At 42.0% G+C, this 18976-nt stretch overlaps 1 protein-coding gene across 1 annotated transcript; it reads left to right on the plus strand.

Annotated features, from left to right (window-relative positions):
- The first annotated feature begins 863 nt into the window (after positions 1 to 863).
- Positions 864 to 18048, plus strand: fam171a2b (family with sequence similarity 171 member A2b). Its single transcript, XM_080455233.1, has 8 exons — positions 864 to 1082; positions 7296 to 7523; positions 7671 to 7763; positions 8400 to 8558; positions 9895 to 10068; positions 11055 to 11168; positions 12605 to 12731; positions 13808 to 18048. The coding sequence occupies exons 1-8, from the start codon at positions 983 to 985 to the stop codon at positions 15306 to 15308; spliced, it is 2496 nt and encodes an 831-aa protein (XP_080311359.1). The 5' UTR covers positions 864 to 982; the 3' UTR covers positions 15309 to 18048.
- The last annotated feature ends 928 nt before the right edge of the window (positions 18049 to 18976 follow it).

Below are 18976 nucleotides of genomic sequence, written 5' to 3' on the forward strand. Positions count from 1 at the left end.
GTTGTGCCTCCTCCAAGGCCTCCTGTGTACTGCCCACAAACACCTTACATCGACACTCGCACGGTCTGTTGCAACAGTACCAGGTTGGGCCTCCTGTGGAAGATCTGGCGAGCAATATTGTGGGCCCCTTCCTCGCCATAGTCATAGTGGTGATGAATTACATCACTCAGTGATCAGTCACCTGATCATACGACTAGTATGAGACTAAAGCGCAGTTACCATGGCAGAGAATCTTGGTAATCTAACCAATGCCGCAACTTTAAGGAAGTCTGTCTGTGGCTCAGAGTGAAAAAGACAAGGACCACTCCTCCACATCAGTGGTTCTCAAAGTGGGGTCCAGGGTCCCTCATGGGTCCTTGAGGGGGTTCCAGGGAGTCCCCAGCAACATGAATTTAACCACTTCTACTCTCTATACATAGACTTTGAAAATAGCTACAAGCTCACAACGCTGTTTTGAATAATATTGAATATTTAACAAAATATTGTATGCGTTCACCAGATTCCCCTAGCTGGGATAAGAGAGGGAGGGGACTTCGACATTATTATTATTATTATTATTATTACCCTTATTATTATTATTATCATTATTATCATTATTATCATTATTATCATTATCATTATTATCATTATTATCATTATCATTATTACCCTTATTATCATTATTTTAACATTTTGGTCCCACTGGACCTGGCTGTAATCTGGCCATGGTTTATTATTCAGTTGATTCAGTTGGCTGTTAGCCGCTGTTCCATTTGCGACCAGTAGAGGGTAATGTAGGACAATTTCCACCTACAGCCCACAGACAATAAAAACAAGGCAGAGCAGAGCCTCCACACAGAGACAGCATCTCGGCAGCATTCTGATGTCAGCGAGTAGGCATCCGAGAAATGTGTGATTCGTAGTCAATACTAGCCAAGCAGCAGAGGAATATGGATACATGGCCGCCGAACTTGGACTAGAGATGTAGTTGCAGCAACTAAGGATGCCACCCAACTACATCTCTCGTGTGCTCCTGTTGGTTTCCATCTCCACGGCTTGGGAGGTGATCGGCCAGTCTCTTCAAGACCATCAAGGAGCATTTGGTAAGCTCTAATGTGGGGATGGATGCAGCACAATGACCAGATGGGAGTGGTTGGCCCTTTTTTTATGGCTTTTGTTGACAAGTCGTCGATTCTCGCGTGGATCATAACAAAGGCGTGTGGGCGTAATGAAATAATAGGCTACATATTTGAGGTTGCTTTTTCAACAAAAGAGCATTAATACTAATCCACTGAATAGTTTTGGTATAAACCGCTCGATCCGTTAAACCCATAGCCTACATGAATTGAATAATATTGACGATATGTGTTCGAAATATATATATTTTTTAAAGTCCATAGGAATTTCAAACTAAATACAGTATTTTTGACTTGAATGGTCGCTTGAGAATCGTTATGCTTTATGTTGGATCTGCCTGTGGATAATATCTTTACATGTAGCAATAATTTCAGCCCAGGCCCCACTGTAACGCGGGCCTTCGTGTTTAATGTGCTTGCGCATTAATGACAGTGTAATATGGTATATGGAGGGGTGAGTATATTTGTCAGACTCAGTAAAAGAAAACTCAACAACAACAGCATTAAAATAGCCTATGGCTATTGGGCTACATAACGGTCCACGCTGGATTGAAGGCAATGGCATGATGAAGAATTTGCTGCACCTACAGTATACTGTAGCTGATCACTATTCCAGTAGGACAACAGTCTCCACTGTTTGATTGATTGATTGATGTAGTTTATTTAGAAAGACATGAGAATAGTACATGACAGTACATAACAGTACATGGAAGTACAAATTCACAATACAAGGTCTACTAAACTGGAAACCCTCATTAAGCATTACGCTTGTTTAAGATGAGGACCCCATGCACACAAATCATGATGAAATATAAGAGGCAGGCAGATATACACACTACTATACAGAATGTCATACAATCAGCTTTCAGGTTACTGGTATGACGAGAGGAAAAAAAAAATATATATATATACAAAAGAGGAAAATGAAAGAGGGGGGGGGGGGGGGTAGGGAGGGGTAGGTTAAGACTTAGACAGGGGCCATTTTCGAATTGCAGCCTCCTGAAGGTGTATCTTTAGGGCAGTTTTGAAAGTGAGTAGGGTTTTACACTCCTTTACTCCTTTTGGTAGGGCATTCCACATTTTTGATGAATAGCATGAGAATGAGTTCATACCCTTAGTTGAGCCAAATCTGGGTTGAACATGATCAGTGGAGCTGCCTCTGGTGTTATGATCATGGACTTCATTAACATTTTTGAAGTATTTTGACAAATACAGGGGGATCCCAATGTTGTGGTGTATCTTGAAGACCAGGCCCATAGCAAGTTGCTGTACTCTGTCCTCAACCCTAAGCCATCCAATCCTAGCAAAATGAGCAGGGGTTAGATGGGTTCTGTGATTGAGGCCAAGAAGTAGCCTTACAAGTTTGTTTTGGGATGTTTGGAGCCTTGTTTTTAAGGCCTTGGAGGTGTTGTGATACCATGAAGTGCATGCATAATCATAATGACCTTGAATGAGGGCCCCTGCAAGAATCTTCAGAGTATTCTTACTGACTAGGCGATCAATCCTCCACAAATAGCGTGTTGTTCGGTTGACATTTTTGATCACTTTTTCGGCGTTTTTGTTACCGGAGAGGTTTGCCTCCAAGATGGAGCCCAGGTAGGTAATTTCATCCTTTCTTTTGATGACATTATCACCCACTTTGATCGTGAAACTCTCTGCCTTGCTAAGGTTAGGACTGGACCCAAAGAGGATGGATTCAGTTTTACCCAGGTGTAATGAAAGTTTGTTGTCAGAGAGCCAGATGCAGATCTTGTTGAGTTCGGAGCTGAGAGTTTTCTCAACCTGCAGCCTGTCCCTGTCCGAGACTAGCAGGGCCGAGTCATCTGCGAACAGGAACAGCTTGCAGTCGCAGGCCGATGACATGTCATTCACATATATCAGGAACAGTAAAGGTCCTAGTATACTTCCTTGTGGGACACCACAAGTCACAGGGAGGGGGGGGGACTGGGTGCCGTTTACTTCCACCACTTGCTCCCTCCCTTCCAGGTAGGATCTCATCCAGTTCACTGACGTATCATCAAAACCTATTGCTTTGAGCTTATTGATCATAATTGGGTGATTGACGGTGTCAAAGGCCTTTTGGAGGTCCAGCATGACCATGCCGCAATATTTGCCCTTGTCGACATCTTGTTTGATAGAGTCGTTCAAATAGAGAAGGCATGTGTCAGTGGAGTGGTTTGTTCTGAAACCAGATTGGAATTTGTAAATTAGATTTTTTTCGGCAAGATACTTATCGACCTGTTCATAGACTATTTTTTCCATGACTTTCGAGATGGAGCTAAGAATAGAAATAGGGCGGTAGTTGCCAGGGTCTAATTTGTTTCCTTTTTTGTACAGAGGGGTCACCCTTGCTTTTTTGAAATCGTTAGGGACCCGTCCCTGTATGATGGAGAGGTTTATTATGTGGGTAATGATTGGAGCAATGGAGGCGGCCGAGTCTTTTAGAAATTTGGCGGGGATATTGTCGAGGCCTGTGGCTTTGTGTTGATGAAGAGCACTCAATTTTTTAAACACCTCTTCTGTTTTCACAGGGGAGAGTTTAAAATCATCTTTCCGTACACCCTGTTTTTTGTAAAATGAGTCAACATGTTCTTCACCATAGCACCCAGAGTGAGGGGGAAGTTTTTCAACCAAATCTGAGGTTATGGTCGTGAAGAATATGTTGAGGATTTTACTCACTTCATGTTTGGATGTGATGAGAGTGTCATTCACCTTGAGGCTTATGTTTGTAAACCTGGTTTTCAATTTCTTGCTGCAGCCTAGTAGGTTGTTGAATAGCTTCCAAAGCTCTCGTGGTTTGCTTTTATTTTCCTCAATTTTGTCATCGAGGAAGCTTTTTTCTGCTAGTTCGAGCATGCGATTAACCTTGTTTCTTAGCTTGTTTCTTTCTTTTACAAGTTTAGCTACGTGGGATTCGAGACCTTTGTTAAAACACCTGGCGAGTTTGATCCTACCTTTATGAAGCTCAGAACACTTTTTGTTTCTGACCTTCATGGCAGTAAGGATGTCCGAATTCATCCATGGTACCGGGCGGGATTTGACCATGACGGTTTTCATGGGGGCCACACTGTCCAAAATTTGAATGAATTTGGTTTTGAAACCAAGCCAAGATTCGTCTACCTGTGTGCTGTTTAGTACGTCGGACCAGTCCAGTTCCTCTAGCCTGCGATCTAAGTCCTCACTCTTATAGTTTTTGAGGTCTCTGATCGTGGCTGATTTGTGGCAACCGTTCTTAGGTTTACGTTTCTTTCTGGTGCAGAAGATCATGTTATGATCAGATATGCCACAGGTAGAAACACCACTATTGAGGATTTTGTCCTTGTCCGTTGCTAGAATGAGATCTATGGTAGTTTGAGTGGAAACACACAGCCTTGTGGGCTGGGTGATTAGCTGGTGGAGTGAGTGCCGATGACAAAACCCCTTGAATGACTTATACACTGACGCTTCCTTACAGAGCATGTCTGTGTTAAAGTCACCAAGAAGAATCGTCTCCGCACACTCCACCTTAGCTAAACACTCCTCAAGTCTTTCATAGAAATCAGTCTGGTTAGGAGGTCTGTATATGGTACCGACTAGCACAGGCTTGGAATTTTTAAAAATGATCTCGACCCACACAGCTTCAATGGCTGCATCCTTCAGGTCTTCGCGAAGGATGCACTCATTGTCAATATGTACATACATGCATACACCACCTCCGTTTCTCCCATTAATGCTCCTATCATTTCTGAAAAGTTTGTAATTTTCAATTTCAATCTCAATGTCCTTTATCGTATGATCAAGTTTAGTTTCAGAGAAAGTTAAAATGTCAACCTTACCATCATAAAACATCTGCTTGATTTGTGTTAGCTTGTTTCCTACAAGGGAATTCACATTGAGGTGAATCATGTGCAAGCCAACACCGAACGATTTGATCATTTGATCAATGGAGATGTGTTTGTCCACAGAGATATCAAGTTGAGGAGCAGTATCGAGGGGGGAGGGGGGTGTTGTAATGGAGGCATACATTTTGAATTATGAAATGGTTTGAAACCGTTATTGGCTATGTGTACTCTACATCAGTGGTTCTCAAAGTGGGGTCCAGGGACTCTGAGAGGTCCTAGATGGGGTTCCAAATTGACCCTTACAAGCCTGTAACTCTGACAGTGTACACATGGAACCAAATGGACCCTAATGGGTTCATTTGGGTCCATTTGTATACTGTCAGAGTTAAGTTTGAGAACCACTGCTCTACATGCTATTGTTCACAGTAAACAAAAAGAAGACAAATCTGATTGTGTAAGTGCAGTCTTGTGGAATTTGTAGGTCAGCATATGGGGGTACATGTGGTTCAGGAGGTGGGGGTTTAATAGACATTTTGGTCAACCTACCAATGATGCCCAAGAAAGCAGAGATTGATTAGGGTATCCATGTTCCTCAGAAACTAGACTTTAAGTGATTGATAGAGAGCTATAATGCTAAAAGCACATGTTTAGTTTCCCATGTGGTGGGGCGACCAGGGTTTGAATCTACATGTTTCCACTCACACATACATAGCTACATTACATGCACTTTGGGTGATAAACTTACTGTAGATGTAGCCAAACAATTCAAGGCAATTATGATTTGATATGACCATTTGTCAGTCTTTCCCTCTCCGCCAATGGAGCCTCTTCAAGCAGCAATGTTTTGAGTGTGCAGGGTCCATATTGAGGAAATCCTCTCAAGGTTTTACACAAGGGAGCTTTCATTGCCCCAATTATTGTATTGGAAGAGCGCACACAGACACACAGACACAGACACACACACACACACACACACACACACACACACACACACACACACACACACATGCACGCACACACGCACACCAGCATGCATGCATGCCTTAGTGTCTACACACACGCACATGCACACGCACACGCACACACACACACACACACACACACACACACACACACACACACACACACACACACACACACACACACACACACACACACACACACACACACACACACACACACACACACAACCTATACTAGTATCTGAATGCCTCTATTATCGAGGCAACTGTCACACACAGAAACGTTCTGCATCAACGAGTTTGAACTGGTGACGAGTGGGGGACGATGTCGTATAGTGCTACAGGGGATGATGGTCCATTCAAGGACGCACAACAAGCGACTTTAACCCATTAGGACCTGAGGCCGATTCTAAAAGTGTCTTCTAAATCCTAAAAGTTTTCTGAAAAACGTTTCTATGTCAGTGGTTCTCTAACTTTTCCATGTCAAGGACCACCCAAAATTATATGTATTTGGCCGCCGACCCCCATCTCAAAACATTTTGTTCCAGGGATCCCCAGAAGCAAAGATTTGAGGCTACATTGCACACATTTTCACGATTTTTCAAAAATAGCAGCTACAAGCATCTACAAGCTCATAGCGTGGCACGATCTGCTATTTTTGAATAGCCAAAGTATAAAATAATGGTTAAAGTGGTTAAAATCTAAAGTGACACAGTCTTAACGTGTTAAAGCTTTTGGCAAGTCACTATGTATCCATAGAAACGTCCCCCACTAGGACCCATATCTGTGTGGTCCAAGAGAAGAGGGGAAAACAAAATGTTCTAGGCCGAAAAGAAGACGTGCAAGGGGCATACAGTAAAATGACAAGGTGTATTTATTTGATGGGTGTTCACTGGGTGTCTGCAACGTGCAAATCTAGGCATCGCTCCCAAGTGGAGCGAGTCGGGCAATGCCCGAGGTTGTTGGTCAATTTGATTGTATACATGCTACTGTTTACCCTTCCCCTTGTAGGTCATTTGGCTTACTTTGAAAGACAGCCACGACTCACAAGTGACGTGGTGAATTAATTTGGGCCATACTCAAGTGCACTGATCTGATTCTGCAATCGGACTTTCGTAAGCGTAGTAAACTGTAAACCCACAGATTTTTACCATACGTCACAGAGATCAAGAAATGTATCTGAATGTGATTAATACAGAAGAAGTCTATTCTGTTCTGTTCTGCTCTGTTCTACCAGTTAATATATGCAAATCAATGAGAATATGTGCTGACAAAGGATTTGGTGTCTGGTTGGTCGGTCAACCTGTTCACATTCCTGGAATGGGTAACATTAACAAGTAAAGTAAAGGTGTGTAGACAGACCATGAGTTAACACGTGAAACTCCACAATCTTACAGAGGTCCAAGTAAGAGTCCAGGTGTTTGACAACAGCGACCTTTCACCTTTGGCGGATGCTCTGGTGGAAATCCACGGGAACCAGACTGTCCTGGCGTCCAGCACGGCAGGCAGCAATGGAGTGTTGAGAGTCAACTTCCTGTACCGTCCAGGGACATGGGTCATCATTACAGCGTCCAAACAGGACTACGTCACCAACTCAGTGCCATGGCATTCCAGCCGCATCCCCTGTAAGTCACACATGGTGCCCCTCAAAAGAGAGCAGTTGATTTAGGATGAACAGGCCATGCCTTGTTGGTTTTTGTCTATGCAGCACTTGTGTCCTCACGCATCAGCCCAAGTGTGTTTGGATGACTCTGGTATCTCTCTGCTTCCAGTGTATGCATCTGTAAGCCTGTACCTCCTGGTCCAGAGGCCAGGCACGCTTATTCTGTACGATGATGTCCTACAACTGCTGACCGGCTCTCCAGGTAAGAAACAAAGCCAGTTTTGAGAGGAATGCTTTTGATTTGTCGCTTTAAGTTGGGTCATTAGGTTTGTGTGGTCTGATTCAAACCTATTTCCATGTGCTTTGCATCGTTTCATCTATCAGGTCAGTGACTTGACATTGTAGCTGCAACGAAAGTGATATTTTTAGACATGCAGCTGCCAACAATGTAAAGTAGGTATATGCAGTGTATATATTTCTCTAAGGTACAGCCAGGCGTTGTCTTGCATGGGTTTCCCTGCTGTCCTGGACTTGTGTAGATTTCACAGCTCAACATTTAGGTGACCTTGTATTATTCACTGCCTCTGTCGCCATAGCAACAACTGCAGCACAGTTGTAGCCTGCTACAAGTTTTATAAATGCACCTCGCATTCATATGCTAGTTGGAACACATATTGAAAATAGTAATAATAATTAAAAATAAATGAATAATATAATAATATTATATATATATATATATATATATATATATATATATATATATATATATATATATATATATATATATATATATATACATACATACATACATACATACATACATATACCCGCTTAGGTTTCAACCAAAATGTCACAGGACAGCATTCACAGCATAGGGAGTGTGGTTGTATCTCCGCAGGTGCAAGGAACCAGCCGTTGGTGCAACTCCAGCGGAAGTCTCTTCAGCTGCCAACCAGCTCCAACTACACAGCCCTGACTGCGGTATTGACCACAGCCAGGAGCCAGTATGAAATAGGAGGTTTTCCCTACCTGCTTGGCCTAGAGACCAAGAGCTCAGGTGGGGCATCCGTTTGAGAAAGCAAGTATGGATTATGTGAGACTGACGTGTGGTGAAAAATTGATTGTATTTCAAGTCACAATGGTCCATTATGTGGTCAATGGTACATTATGTGTCCCCATGGCAATTAGGACACACACAATGTCCAATGAAAATTACATGAGAACATTTAGCATCACACAACTCTACACTAAACTGTATCAGTGGAAAATGAGCAGTGGTGGAAAAAGTACTCAAATGTTTTGCTTAAGAAATACTCTGTTAACAAACACGAGTATAACCGTTGTTGAAAAATACACCCGTTTACTGCCAACAACGAGTATAACCGTGTTTTTTTTTCTTCTTTTTCTTTTCAATTTATCCACACAGAACCAGAGATATCACGTTCCAAAGATTTCTAGCTCCATTCACTCCTTGGTTAACTTATTACTTTAAAATCCTGTATCTCGGCTCCTGTGTACTTTTTTTTTTACCATGTTATTTTACCGCAATCGGATAATTTTTTTCCACGATTCTACGAGACTCCTGTGTGTGTGTAATGAGGGGATCACCGTGAGGACGGTGATCACGGAAAATATTTTGTGACTACTTAAAAAATTGTTAAAAAAGGTTAAAACAATGCTGGCAGTGGGGGAAGTAAAAAAAAAAAACCTCTGGCAGGGAATGTGTTAAAAGTATTGGTATCAAAATGTAATTAAAGTACGAAAAGTAGAAAGTACTCATTATGCAGATTGTCCTATTTCACAAGTGTTCAAAATGTATAAAAATCTTTTGAAAATAGCAGATCTGAGCTTGTAGATTTGCTATTTTCAAATGGCCGAAATGTATATAGGGTTGAAGTAGTTAATGTATGTTTTGTAATAATAATCCAAATCTACAAAGTATCTAGTAACTAAAGTTGTCAAATAATTGTAGTGGAGTAAAAGTACAATATTTGCCTTTGGGATGTAGTGGAGTAGACCTAAAAATATTGACATTTTTAAATACTCCAGTAAAGTAAAAGTACCTCAAAATTTTACTGAAGTACAGTACTTGAGTACATGTACTTAGTTACTTTACACCACTGAAAATGAGCAATTATCTGAAATAATGTTCAGACCTATAGCAGTTCGAGGGAGACCTTGATCTACAGAGGTAACATTAGAGACTTTCCTTGTCTCTTTGTAGCTGGAACTGGAAATATACAGTAGAGTAGAACATGGTGATGTAACAGATAACACGGACACAGACTATTTCAACTACTGGTTATATAACAGAAATGATATAAGAACACAGGGAAGTTCTGCGGGCGAAGAAGATTATGAAAGATTCCTTTATGTTTTATGTTCTGGGGCAGGAACTGGATGGACAGATCTGACGGCATTGGCAGTGGTCAGCATCCAGCTCTTTGACAAAGATGGCAATGCTATTGAGGTCTCAGATCCCATCAATGTCTCTGTGCCACTGCCCTCTGACACCCGCAACAGGGTCGCCACAAGTGTACCGGCTTGGGTGTACCAGCCTAAGACGGGTAAGTGAAAGACATAAACATTTTTGCTCTACATATATCCTTCACTGCAGTGTTGATTTCGTCGACTAAAACTAAGACGAAAAATGTTCGTCGACTACCTTTTTTCACTGATGAAAACTAAATAAAAACTAGATAAAAACTAAGCTACGATGACTAAAACTAAGTATATTGACAATTTCATCAACAAATAAAAACTAAACTAGACTAAATTGTTAGTGAGGGACTAGTGGAGAAGAGATCCAGTAGAACTAAAAGACAAGTCATTTTATGTTTGGTTGCGCTCAGGTGTTGCGCTCTGAAAATAGCAGATCTACAAGCTCACAACGCGTCGCGCTGCGACGCGTTGTGAGCTTGTAGATCGGCTATTTTCAGCATGCAACCAAGTGTAAATCAGCCATTACCACGCCATCAAGGCACCGCCAAAATACATTTTAGTCAACTAAATCAACTGTCGATTTTGTCAACTATAATCTTGTGATATTTAGTTGACTAAAACTAGACGAAAACTAAAACATTTCAGATGACTAAGATATTACTAAAACTAAATGGAATTTTATTCAAAAGACTATGACTAAAACTAAATCAAAATCTGCTGTCAAAATCAACACTGCTTCACTGAATGAGCTAAAGATGGCACAGAGAAGCTGAGTTGGAGAAACGAGACAGATATTTAAACAGCTTATCAATTATTTCCATTGATCACTTAAACCCTAGTTGACCGGAATCCCAAGTTAAGGGCCCTACTGTATACTTTTTTGACCAGATTCCCACGGACTCTACACAAAATATATTTGCCGAAAATAGCCAGTCTACAAGTTCACAAGGCATCGCAACGCGACACGTTGTTAGCTTGTAGATCTTTTTGCAGAATGTTCAGCCCAGAATAGGGTCGCTAGGGTTCATAGTGGTTAAAAACAGTAGTAACAAGTAACAAGTGTTCTGTGCTTTTGGTTTAAATGTGTGTGCTTTTCCTGTATGATTTCCAGGGTTGTGGATAAGGAATGGCACTGGGTACATCAAAAAGGAAGGCACACAATTCATCTGGAATGTTGTGGTTCCTCAGATGGGGTATTGGTTGGCTGCCTTTCCGGCATCTTCAGGTAATGACTCCTCAGCTTCTTTTGTGCTATAGAGGTCCCTTCATGTGTCTTGGTGAAAATGGAACTACTGTATAAAAAAATTATACTGCCTTAACTCTTACCCTGCCAGAGTTTTTTCAGAACAGTCTGTAGCCTCTGCCAGGGTTTTGACCGATTTTGGTACCTTTTCGCATAGCCACAAAATATTTTTCTCAAGTATGATTGATCCCCAGAAAATTTCTAATCACAGATGAGATTCAGGTGTGGTTTCACAAATGTCAACGAGGTCAATTTGACCTTGTTGTCATGTGTTGTTTGATGTTTGAAAATAGCTCAAAACCAGTGGTTTCAAACCAAAAAACATTGTGAATTGTTTGTCCGTTTCAATTTTAACATTGAAGTGGATGGAGCAGCAAATCTTTGGAAATTGTTATCTCCTTATTCGTTTGGAATATCGAAAAGGTGTCAATACTAAATATATATATTTATTTTTTTTCAGGACGTTTTTAAACGTCTTTGGCAGGCAACAGCTAATTTCTCAAAGACGTTTATAAACGTCTTTGGCAGTTATTGCATTTTCAATGCATTCAATTCTTTTAGCAAAAAGTGGGCCTTTTTGATAAATGTTTTATTTACATGGTAGATTTTCATGTCAGCTGTGATGACACTGTCTAAAGGCCTTTGCAGACAGGGTGCGATTAGTCAATCAGTTTTTACCGCATGCGAAAAGACGCACAAATCGAACTGGGTTCGATTGGAGAAAAAAAACGCATCGCCGCATCGCATCGCCGCACTGTAAATTCGGAGCTAGTGTGCATGAGGTCATTGAGAACCATGTGTTCATTTAAAAAATGATATTGTCTGTTTTTTCCGTGCGAAAAATCGCACCCTGTCTGCAAAGGCCTTTAGGCTCTCATTTTTCAGAAGGCCAATAGTTAGGCATAGTGTTACAAGATGTCCTATCAACAGTCTTCATTATAATTGACCACTCATACTCCTGTGGATAGGGACATTCTCATCCAGGAAGATTCCACTCTCATCAGCATCAGAATATTCCACTGTGAATATCATCCACCATTTACTCAAGTATCCTCTTTATTTTGTCTCTGTACATCATTTACACAAGCACTTGTCTAACTGCTGGCTGCTCAAGCCACTCTGCTATGGTGCATTGTGATTCTGAATGATGATGATGTCATCTCATCAATTAAATCAATGGGATGTTTCACACTATGCCTTTCCAGAAGATTCCTTCCCCAACTGAGCTCTTGGTTCACCCCCCTTCACAGATCTGACAGGACTAGATGCTGTTGGTGATGGAAATTCACTCCATAAATCTTTCACCCCATCTGGTCTGCTCAGCTCATACTGAACTGTGTGAACCAAAGCACTTGTGATGTGAACTTTGAGAAAAGGCAGTGTTCTGAGTGGGATATGTCTGCCATGGTTTCTTCCAGGCATGGGTCTTGGTCACCCGGGCCTGAGGGACATCACTACCTACCACACGCTCTTCCTGCTCTCCATCCTGGGCTCGCTGGCCCTGCTGGTGCTCATTCTGCTTTGTGTGCTGCTCTACTACTGCAGGTGTGGAGAGCGTAGGCGCAGGTCTCACTTTAAGGCTTCTATCAAAGTGCTATTGAGATAATTAAAGCCCCCTCCAGCATGTTTTGCATTTGTCAGCTGTTTAAAGTTGAAATGGCTTTTCTCTACCTTATTGTGATGTATTTAGTAGCGAAAGCCGTTCAAGGCGTGGGGGCGGGTCATTCACAGACTGAATCAGTCAGCAGTGGCACCACACATTTAGTCAACCGTCCCGTCCCCTCGGGCTATGGGATTTAAACACAAAGCAGTGCTGATTCAAGCTTATGTTACTGCAACTCCAAGTGGGGTCGCAGTAACATAAAGGTTTGTATATGTTGTAAACAAAATGTTTACAAACATTTGTTTAGCTGCGACTGCTCGTAAACATGCATCCGCCATCTTTGATATCATTCAAAGGAGTAACACTTCCCTCTTGTGGTGCTTGTCATCATATTATTGGTTGAAATTGATTTGGACCTGCCAATGTAATCACGCATTACATTTTTGTTTGACCGGAAGTAATGATATGAAGATTGCACCTTTAGAGACTTTTGTTATAAAATATATATAGAAATTGAATGGTTTCATTCTTTTTGGCATCTATTGTCCCAATTATGACCACAGCTTTAAAAGTGTGAAAAAAAAATTCATTTAATCTGCTCTTTAATGTCTTCAAATACTGTAGTCCTATACAGTACGTTGATTACAGGTGCAAGAGTTTCTCTTGAAACGGCATTTGGCTAAATGTGACTTACCATTATTCCCGGTTTGACCATGCAAATCAACCTGCTAGTCTGTCTGGTTGACACAGCCGTTAAACTAAGTTGTGTATGTACGATTTGAAACCACAACCATTGTTTGGTGAGACAATAAAATGAGCTAGAGGTGGGCTTTAATGGTACGATTTATATGGTGATGATCACAAAAGTAAATATTCATAAACTCTATTCATATTATTTTTATACTTTATGTTATAATTTTATAACTATTAAGACTGATAATTATTTAGTGCTTTTGTGGGGGATTCCAGGAAGATTTTGTATTAGTTTCTGACATTTGGTGTCTACTTTTCATTTTAGGCGCAAGTGTCTGAAACCACGCCGACAGCAAGGCAAACCCCACTCTTCCAATCTGAATGGAGCTAAGAGAGATCAGGGCACATCCACTTCACGGCTAAATCTCATCTGCGGAGGCCATGTTGAATCTGGCCCTTCCAACGATTCCGGAAAATCTGAGTCGTCCCCATCGCGAGACTATCAGAGCTCGAGGGAAGACTTCACTAAGAACGTGCCTGCTCACAAGCTGCGGCACTCGAAGGGAAAGAACGCCTCTGGTCCCCAAAGGGGCGAAAGCTTCCCCATGAAAGTTACTCGGGCAACGGAAACCAGCAACAACCTGGACAACCCTTTACTACACGAAGACTATGGCAGAAGCTACAGCCCCATGGAAGAAAAGGAATCCGATTATCACAGACACCACAATGCCAATGACAATCGGGGCTACGCGTCTGATCCTCCGTCCCCGCCAAGGCTAACCTTCCAAGGCTACATGCCAAGCCAGTCTGACAAACCCCCAGAGTATTCAGCAGCGGCAGCAGACAATCTGGCCAGACCCACCTCCCTCAACACCCAACCAGGACAGATCATCTTCTGCCATTCCCTCGAACAGATGAAGGAGAACATGTACCGTAGCATGGTCCCAACTCTGGTCATTCCAGCCCACTACATGCGTTTCTCTGGTAACGACTTCTCTGGTAAAGATGACAAGGACCAGAAAGATCAAGACAAAGATGGTGCTCAAATGGGAGGTGGCCAGCAGCATCACCACCACCACCACCCGCAGAAGCAGGGCCAGCAGCAGCCACAGCAGCAGGGTGGATCCCAAGGTGACGACTCTGAGGAACAAAGCTGGGCCTCTGACTCGTCCGCCGGTGCCATGACTTTCCCGGTGCTCTTCAACGACTCCACCATGGCCCAGATGAACGGAGAACTACAGGCTATGGCTGAGAAGAAGCTTATGGAGCTGGGTGTGAAGCAGCACCCGCGGGCGTGGTTCATCTCCCTGGACCAACGCAATAATGCTCACGTGCGCCACTCCTACATAGATGTCGGAAATGACCTGAGCGGTGGTGGCGGCGGCGGAGGTACCATCCGAGATGTCAACCTTGAGCCGACCATGGAGGCTCACGAGCGCAAGGCAGCAGCCCACCGGAAGGGGAAAGATGATCGCTGGGGCACAGGGGGGCGGAAAGGACACAGTGTAGTCAGCAGCGGTGGGAAGACCTATTCTAAGCTTGCCTACCCAGACCACAGCGAGCCCAGCAGCAGCGAAGGACGCCCGGTGTCCCCTGAAGAAAACTCCCTCACCCCGCTTCTTGATGAAGGTCCTTCTTCCCGAGGGTCCACCATCCCCAGGCGGGGGCGGAGCCGCGTGAACAGCAGCCGCAGCAGCAATAGTGAGAACCGCCGTGACTCCATGACCAGTCCTGAAGACGACATCGACGACAAAGACGAGAATAAGAAAAGCCCGTGGCAGAAGATCGAAGACAGGCCTCTCATGGTCTTCCACCCCAAGAAGTAAGCTTCTTTTTGGGTAGAACAATGGAGCTCTTACCCCTGATTTATACTTTGTTCTACAAGCTCACAACGCGTTGTGCTGTGCCGCGATGTGAGCTTGTAGATCCGCAATTTTTTGGTGTATATATCTCGCTTTACAATCCTTTAAATAGGAAATCCTAATCTCTTCAAAAATGGATGATGAGGAAGAAGAGTGTTGCTTCAACAAAAGAGATCACAATAAGCACAACCATGCTCCGCTGGCCAATGGTCGGGTCTCTCTCAGTCTCACTGTCATTCACTCCCATTGGTTTTCACTCATATAGACTGAAACCTATCCAGTTTATTGTTAATCTTATCACTTGTATACCACTCAACCAATGTCTGAGCCATTGCATAAACTGACTTTGGAAATAGCCATTTTAAAGAGCAAAACATGAGTTAGGAGAATAAAGCACTTACAGCACTGATCATGCGATGATTCATCCAGTTTGGTATTGAATTCAGATTTTTTTATGAGAATAATTGAAGTGTAGAGAATTGAAAGTAGATGTGCACATGTGTTTCCATGGCTACTCTGCTGCCATGTATTTGTAACTAAGATGGATGAAGATTTCTCAAAAGACATGCACAGAGAGGCCCCAAATATCTTGAGATATTGTGTGTCGGTTGATTACTTTTGCCTTCAATATCTTTATGTGTAACCCCCACAAACGCCCCCCCCCCCCATCTTACACAAACACACACACCCCCCACTGTCAATGATTCATGGAGACTTCAAAGTTCATTGTGCATTTTGCTCCTTCAGGGATGTAATTGGTTTCCTCTTTCTTCTTTACTGTGTCTTTGTAGTGTAATTAATTATTCAGATAGTAATGATTTGCAATGTTGGTCCTCATGTTCAACTCTCCCTGTCCTCTCGTGTAATTCATTGACTTAAGAGTACTGACCTAAAGTTCTGCCAAATTACTGCATTTCTGCCTTTCTCCTGTTGTTGAGACTTTTTTGCTGACAGAGGATTCGTTGTGATTTCTGTGTATGTAAATAGACTCCCTGGCATCTGAAAGACCACTTGGTATAGGAAGCTTGCATGTATTTGAATGTATGAAATAAGCGGAAAGGCATCGAAAGCTCCCACAATTCTCTGGGCCCCTGAACTGATGACACCCTAATCCCCCAATAAGCGTGTAGGTCAGCTTGTAGGCATGGGTTAGCCAAAATACCACCTTAATGTTACTCACAGTGCTGCCTATTCAGTTATCCAACTATCTACTATAAAGGGATATTTCTAGACAGCGCCTACTGTATAACACTCTCCTGTAAGTGCCTTCTTTCACATAGGGTTCAGTGATAGGCATGCAGGTCCTTTTTTTAAATGCAGTTAGTGATAATGTCAACAAAACTAACCTGTCAGATGGACACTAATAAGCACACTGCATTTCCGGAATAATACACGTCACTCTGGGGAGCATGCCTGCCAAAATTGATGACAAATTAACTTGTTTTTGCACCTAATATGTCTTGGTATTCCTAATTTCTTGTATCTTTCCCCTTTTCCCCCACCAAACTTGTAAATGGTATGAACTTGAACTATATGAGATTTTATGTGTATATGTGCATGTAATATGTAGAATAGGGTGTTTTTAAATGAAACTTTTTTGAAACAATCCAGGACTTTTGGCACAGAATATGATCTATCAGAGCATTGAATTATGTTGCCAAATTAACTTGCTAAGTTTCCTTGATTCACTCCTAACAAAATTCACTTCCGGTCGTGAATGTTTACAACAATAACATACTGACCAACATGCTCCCACTGTAGCTGTAGCTTCATCACTGCCTCTGACGCGTAACAACAACTGTGAACTGTTCAGCTATATATCATGCACATGAATTGATTATTAATAGCTTTCCTATACTAAAACTAAAGAGAACAACGGCTGTTTTTTCAATCGTATAATATTTTTGTTTGCAGTAGCCTGTTTTGGTAGAGGGATATGTTGATGTTCAAATGAAAATGTTGGAAATCCTTAACCACTTTCAACCTTGCATCCCTATTTGGGGCTTGTCATTATAGGTGAAAATGTAATACAACTTAAAACAAATCAAATTAATAAATCCAAATAGGCAATCTACAAGTTCACGACGCGTCACCATACATTTTTGCTATTTATCATATGACAAAGTATATAGGGCTTAAGTGGTTAAAGACTGTAGAAGTCATGTCGTCCTTTTCGCCATTTGCTTGCTGTTCATTGGCCTGTGTCAGTAGCCTCTGGTACAAAGCTGAAGGTGTGTTGTAGTTCCAAGTGTCAAGATCAACACAGTTATGAGTGAATTCCTATACTGAGTCGTTCTGTCCTCTGCTGTAAATGTACCTTTTGGAACAGGTACGGCGTTAGCTACTATAAGTTGTGCAATTGTGGCTTCCCCTGCTGGTTTTTGTTTTAGATACATGTTTTCTCCTCAGATTACATTTTCTTGAATGATGTTTATGAACTTGTGATTGGACAGTTTTACAATGCAACAGCTCAGCAACGGATTTACACTAAATGTTGAGTGCTGGGGATATGAAAGTCCTGATAGCACGCTAGAAACATGCTGATTTCTGCTTTGTTCCTGATGTATGGCCTGTTAATACAACACCTACTTTGTAGGCCTACATTATGTGTAAAAAAATCATTTGCTTCATAAATCCTGGTCAGTTGTTTGTAAACTGTAAATTGATTCTTTCTGTACTTGAAACAAGATAGAAATAAACTGGTTTCCACAGTCATTTCAGTATTTGTGACTTTATTTGATAAGCACTATGTTGAAAACAATTTAACAAACCAATTTTTTAGACTGTAATATATCTATAACCTTTTTGTGTGTTTTTAAAACATGAATCTATTTGCATACGCATTGATTGGTCGCAACTATTCAACAATGACCCAAATTATGTTAAGAGCTGGATCCCTGAACGAGCCTGCCAGGCCCAGGGGCCCAAACGTCAGGGGCGGGGCCTCTGAAAAATTGGGCCAACTGAGACCCACTGTTCCAGAGCCTAACGCTTGAATTTCAGAAGCTGAACTAAAAAGACCCCACATACAGAGGTATTTTATGAATAGGCAAAGTAGGCAAGTATCGGGGCCCAAAGCAATAAGGGCCCCCAAAGGCTAATTCAAGATGGTCATAAAGGGCCTCACAAGATTATATGCTCAGAGTTTCAACAGTCTGAAGAATCGCCTCATGAAAGCCTAAATATGTACTTTTGCTGTACTTTTGCCCACAGCCCTTGTAGAACAGCGTTAACTCCAGGGCTAACACTGTACATGTATTGTTTAGATTTCAGTTCTTTCTTTTTCTCATTTGAAGTATTGTCAAATGTATTCGATAAATTGAACACACAGGACCCCAATGGAAACAAGCCATAGTGCTTTCTTGGGTTTAATCCTTTTAGCATCCTTTTGTATAGAACTGTGCTTTCTGTGCTTTTTTTGCAAACTGTTAATAAAGTACAAAATCAATCACTCAATCAATGATTTGTGAATGTGGTTTGTGTTAGTCGGTAGGTCTCCCTTTAAAAACCAAGATCCGATCGCCCGGAGGCTCGCTCTGTGATTGGCTAGTGTAGTGGGTTGTCACGGGAACCTCATACTAGAGAGACGACAGTGTCCAACCAACTAGCCAATCACAGTGCTGGCGTCCTTC

Source organism: Gymnoscopelus braueri, assembly GCF_963280865.1.
Source record: "Gymnoscopelus braueri genome assembly, chromosome: 17".
NCBI classification, from domain to species: domain Eukaryota; kingdom Metazoa; phylum Chordata; class Actinopteri; order Myctophiformes; family Myctophidae; genus Gymnoscopelus; species Gymnoscopelus braueri.

Excerpts from the sequence above, each read along its gene's own strand:
- fam171a2b (XM_080455233.1), top strand. The coding sequence starts at position 983 with ATGCCACCCAACTACATCTCTCGTGTGCTCCTGTTGGTTTCCATCTCC. Across the intron at positions 1,083-7,295 it reads AGACCATCAAGGAGCATTTG|AGGTCCAAGTAAGAGTCCAG; the intron begins GTAAGCTCTAAT and ends ACAATCTTACAG. Across the intron at positions 7,524-7,670 it reads GCATTCCAGCCGCATCCCCT|TGTATGCATCTGTAAGCCTG; the intron begins GTAAGTCACACA and ends CTCTGCTTCCAG.